The 4,251-nt window shown below is 48.7% G+C and overlaps 1 protein-coding gene across 1 annotated transcript; it reads left to right on the top strand.

The window, feature by feature from the left end:
• Positions 1 to 553: 553 nt before the first annotated feature.
• Positions 554 to 1,126, top strand: LOC138283600 (uncharacterized). Its single transcript, XM_069221539.1, has one exon. It carries the CDS (start codon positions 554 to 556, stop codon positions 1,124 to 1,126), a length of 573 nt encoding a protein of 190 aa, XP_069077640.1.
• Positions 1,127 to 4,251: the final 3,125 nt, after the last annotated feature.

Raw genomic sequence — 4,251 nt, 5'->3', positions numbered from 1 at the left:
AGAAAGATGGGTCTGTTGAGTCTGTTACCCTCTTCCCCTCCCTGACCCCAAAGCAACAGAGGGACTGTCGCCAGGTGTTGGGACAGTTTGTCTCAATGTTTTATTTAGTCCCAGGGATCACTCATTTGTGTAAACATGATGTGGACACTGGGGACATCCCACCTGTAAAACACAAGATTTACAGGGTGACTGACAAGGTGAGGGCTAACATCCATGACGAGGTGTCCAAGATGTTAGCATTAGGGGTTATTGAGTTTTCCAGTAGCCCTTGGGCCAGCCCTGTGTTCTTGGTCCCAAAGGCTGCTGTTCCTGGTGCCACTCCAGAACTCAGGTTCTGTGTGGATTTCCGTGGGTTCATTGCAGTCACTAAGCCTGACTCACACCCCATCCCCAAGCTGGTGAGCTCATTGATCAGTTAGGGGCTGCCAAATATCTCAGCACATTTGATTTAACATCTGGATATTGGCAGATTGCTCTGACTGAAGGGGCTAAGGAGAGGTCTGCATTTTCTACCCCAGATGGGCACTACCAGTTTAGGGTGATTCCCTTTGGGATGAAAAATGTGCCTACCACCTTTCAGAAGTTCGCTAACCAGGTTTTGGGTGGATTCGAGGACTTCGGTGCAGCCTACCTGGATGATATCACAGTGTTCAGCTCCGCTTGGGAGGAAGACTTGCAACACCTCTGCGAATTGTTAAAGGCACTGCAGAAGGCAGGCCTCACTATCAAGGCAAGTAAGTGTCAAATAGGGCAGGTTTCTGTGGTGTACTTGGGACACAAGGTGGGGAGTGGCCAGGTTGCACTCCTACATCCAAAGCTTGACCCCATTCTGGCTTGGGAGCTTCCCAACACCGAGACTGAGGTGAGAGACGTTTTAGGTTCCACAGGATACTATAGGAGGTTTGTCAAGGGATATGGCACTATTGTTGCTCCTTTGACTGAGTTAACCTCCAAAAAGCAGCCCAGAAAGGTGATCTGGACCGACGGTTGCCAGACAGCTTTTGATGGCCTGAAGGCAGCGAGGTGCACAGCACACGTGCTGAAACCACCTGACTTCTCTAAGGAATTTTTGTGCAGGCTGATGCTTCAGAGCATGTGTGAGAGCAGTGTTGACACAGCTAAATGAAGAGGGCCTAGACCGTCCTGTGCCTGCCCTCACACAGTGCAGTCTCCAGTCCCCTGGCATGAGTCTGGAGCCAGGCCTGGGCAAGGCAGGATCTTGACTTTTTTTTAAGTTTGCCTACTTCAAAGGCAGAAAGGGGTATAAGTAGTGGACCCAAAACTCCAGATTTTTAGATTACTTCTGGAATCAAGAGGAACATCTGCCAAGGAGAAGAGCTGAAGAGCTGGAGGAGGAGTACTGTCTCTTTGCCTGTGACTGTGCTTTGATGGGTTGGCCTGCAATTGCTGCTTCTGCCTGAAAGAGGGCAAAGACAGGACTTTGTGGTATATTCCTGCTTGTGAAGAATCTTCGAGGGCTTGAATTGAACTTCCCTCCTGTTTTGAAGTCTCAGGGCCATCAAAGACTTCCTTTGCCTGCACCTGGACTCTCTTATGAGACTCCTGCCCTACCAAGAGGTACCCTATCCAGTCCCTGGGCCCTTGAGAGGAGAAGTTGGCAGAACAAGGACTGAAATCCACACACAACACTGTGCGGGGAAAATGTCGACACAACACCTGCAACGTGACTGAAAAACATCGAGCCACCTGCTTCGTGGCTAAAATCGACGTTCCATTTGCATTGCGGCTGGGATATTGACGCATCACAGCTGGAGAAATGGCACAACACTCTCTTGTGGCTGCTGATGATGATGCAAACCCCAGGCAACATTGTTTTCCAGATTTCTCATGTATCGTCACTGGGCATCAAACTCATCGTGAACCTGCGGGGATCTGAGGTGCCCTGTCTGGAAATCAACACATGCTCTCTTGTGGGAGAGGAAAATGATGCATCACCAACCTGACCGGAGAAGAAATGATGCATGATCTCTCATGTGAATAAGGAATCGACGCAATGCTGACTTTTCCAACGGATGCTCCCACGTGTGGCTTTATTTTTTATGCAAACCAGGTACTTTGTGTAACAACCACATTTCAATTGTTTTCTAAGGAGTAAGACTCTTATTCTTTTGAAAATTCATATCTTGACATGTGTATGTTGGATTTTTGTCATTTTGATCTTGTTTGATTTAGATAAATACTCCCTATTTTTCTAAACTGGTGTTGTGTCCCTTTTGTAGTGTTTTCACTGTATTACTGTGTGTGTTGGTACATATACTTTACACAAAGCCTGACTGCTTGTGCCAAGCTGCCAAGGGGGTGAGCAGGGTGTACCCAAGTATGCATCTCTATTGCCCTGACTAGAGTGAGGGTCCCTGCTTGACCAGAGTGCAAATGGACTGTCAACCAGAGATCTCATTATTAACAAAGATTTTGTCTGCGGTTTGTTATTGATAAAGTGATGTACTGATGGATTCACTTATTTTATTTATAGAGCACCTGTTACATATGTCTCTTGGAGCTAGAAACCCTTGCTGTCCAGAGTGGAAGTGAATGGATGAGGAGGACACTGTGGGGGTCATTCTAACCCTGGTGGTCGGCGACCGCCAGGGCTAAAATGACGGAAGCACCGCCAACAGGCTGGCGGTGCTTCCTTGGTCATTCTGACCGCGGCGGTAAAGCCGCGGTCAGAAAAGGGCAACCGGCGGTTTCCCGCCGGTTTACCCCTGGCCCAGGGAATCCTCCATGGCGGCCCTGCTTGCAGCGCCGCCATGGGGATTCCGACCCCATTACCGCCATCCTGTTCCTGGCGGTTTTCACCGCCAGGAACAGGATGGCGGTAACGGGTGTCGTGGGGCCCCTGGGGGCCCCTGCAGTGCCCATGCCACTGGCATGGGCACTGCAGGGGCCCCCTAACAGGGCCCCACTAAGATTTTCAGTGTCTGCAAAGCAGACACTGAAAATCGCGACGGGTGCCACTGCACCCGTCGCACCCCTTCGACTCCGCCGGCTCCATTCGGAGCCGGCATCCTCGTAGAAGGGGGTTTCCCGCTGGGCCGGCGGGCGGCCTTCTGGCGGTCGCCCGCCGGCCCAGCGGGAAAGCCAGAATGGCCGCCGCGGTCTTTTGACCGCGGTGCGGTCATTCGGCGGTTCCCGCTTGGCGGGCGGCGACCGCCGCCCGCCAATGTAGGAATGACCCCCTGTGTTTTAAGAACGGCCCAATATGTAAAATGGATTATTGTAGCATTATGCACATGCTGCAAAATGTTTGGCACAGTTTCATGAATCAATTAATGTGAAATGAATAAGACCTAGAAGTTGAGGCACTTGGAATGGAGAGTCAGTTAACACCTTGTTCTGTTGAGTAATATGTTCATATCTTCAGAAATGTGGTAGGATCTGTGCTTATATATCTGGTTATTTTGATGCCTGCATTGAAGGAACCATACAGTCCCAAGTTGTAATCTAATGCCAAAGTTTAAGTGGGAAAAACATAACTACAGTAGTTTGAACCCTGTGAGGAACTTCAAGTAGGGAAAGATGCATTTCAATACTCATTGCAGAGAAGAAAGTTTTGGTTGACTGTTTTGCATGTGGTCACATGAAGTGATCAGAGTCCATAATCACTCTGAGGTTTGTTAACTCACTGAGGGGGTTATTACAACTTTGGAGGAGGTGTTAATCCGTCCCAAAAGTGACGGTAAAGTGACGGATATACCACCAGCCGTATTACGAGTTCCATAGGATATAATGGACTCGTAATACGGTTGGTGGCATATCCGTCACTTTACCGTCACTTTTGGGACAGATTAACACCTCCTCCAAAGTTGTAATAACCCCCTGAGTCTTAGTTCTAGAGGCTTCAGAGCAATGACATTTTGCAACAACGATGTTCCTCAAGTTGAAGGTCTGTTATCGAAGAGTTCAGTTGGTGGGGCTACTGGAATTATGCGATTATGCAGCCACAGAGATTTTTGTATAATTATAGATTTGCTGCAGTTGTCACATAAACATCATCTACTGCATAATGTCCATATTTTAGCAAAAAATATTGTTTCCATTGGCCCACTGCCTGCTCTGAAAAAACCTTTTTGGCAATATTCACAAAGAGGAAGGGGTCCCATGGGGACCCCTTCCCTTTTGCGAATGAGTTACCACCAGTGTGACACTGGTGGTAACTGCGAATTGCTTTGCAACTGCGAATTGCTTTGCAACTGCATTCGCGGTCACAAAGCAATTCTGCATTGCGAT

Source organism: Pleurodeles waltl, chromosome 3_1 (assembly GCF_031143425.1).
Source record: "Pleurodeles waltl isolate 20211129_DDA chromosome 3_1, aPleWal1.hap1.20221129, whole genome shotgun sequence".
Lineage (NCBI taxonomy): Eukaryota > Metazoa > Chordata > Amphibia > Caudata > Salamandridae > Pleurodeles > Pleurodeles waltl.
Note: the sequence above shows the minus strand (reverse complement) of the source record. Positions and strands in the feature narration are given on the sequence as shown.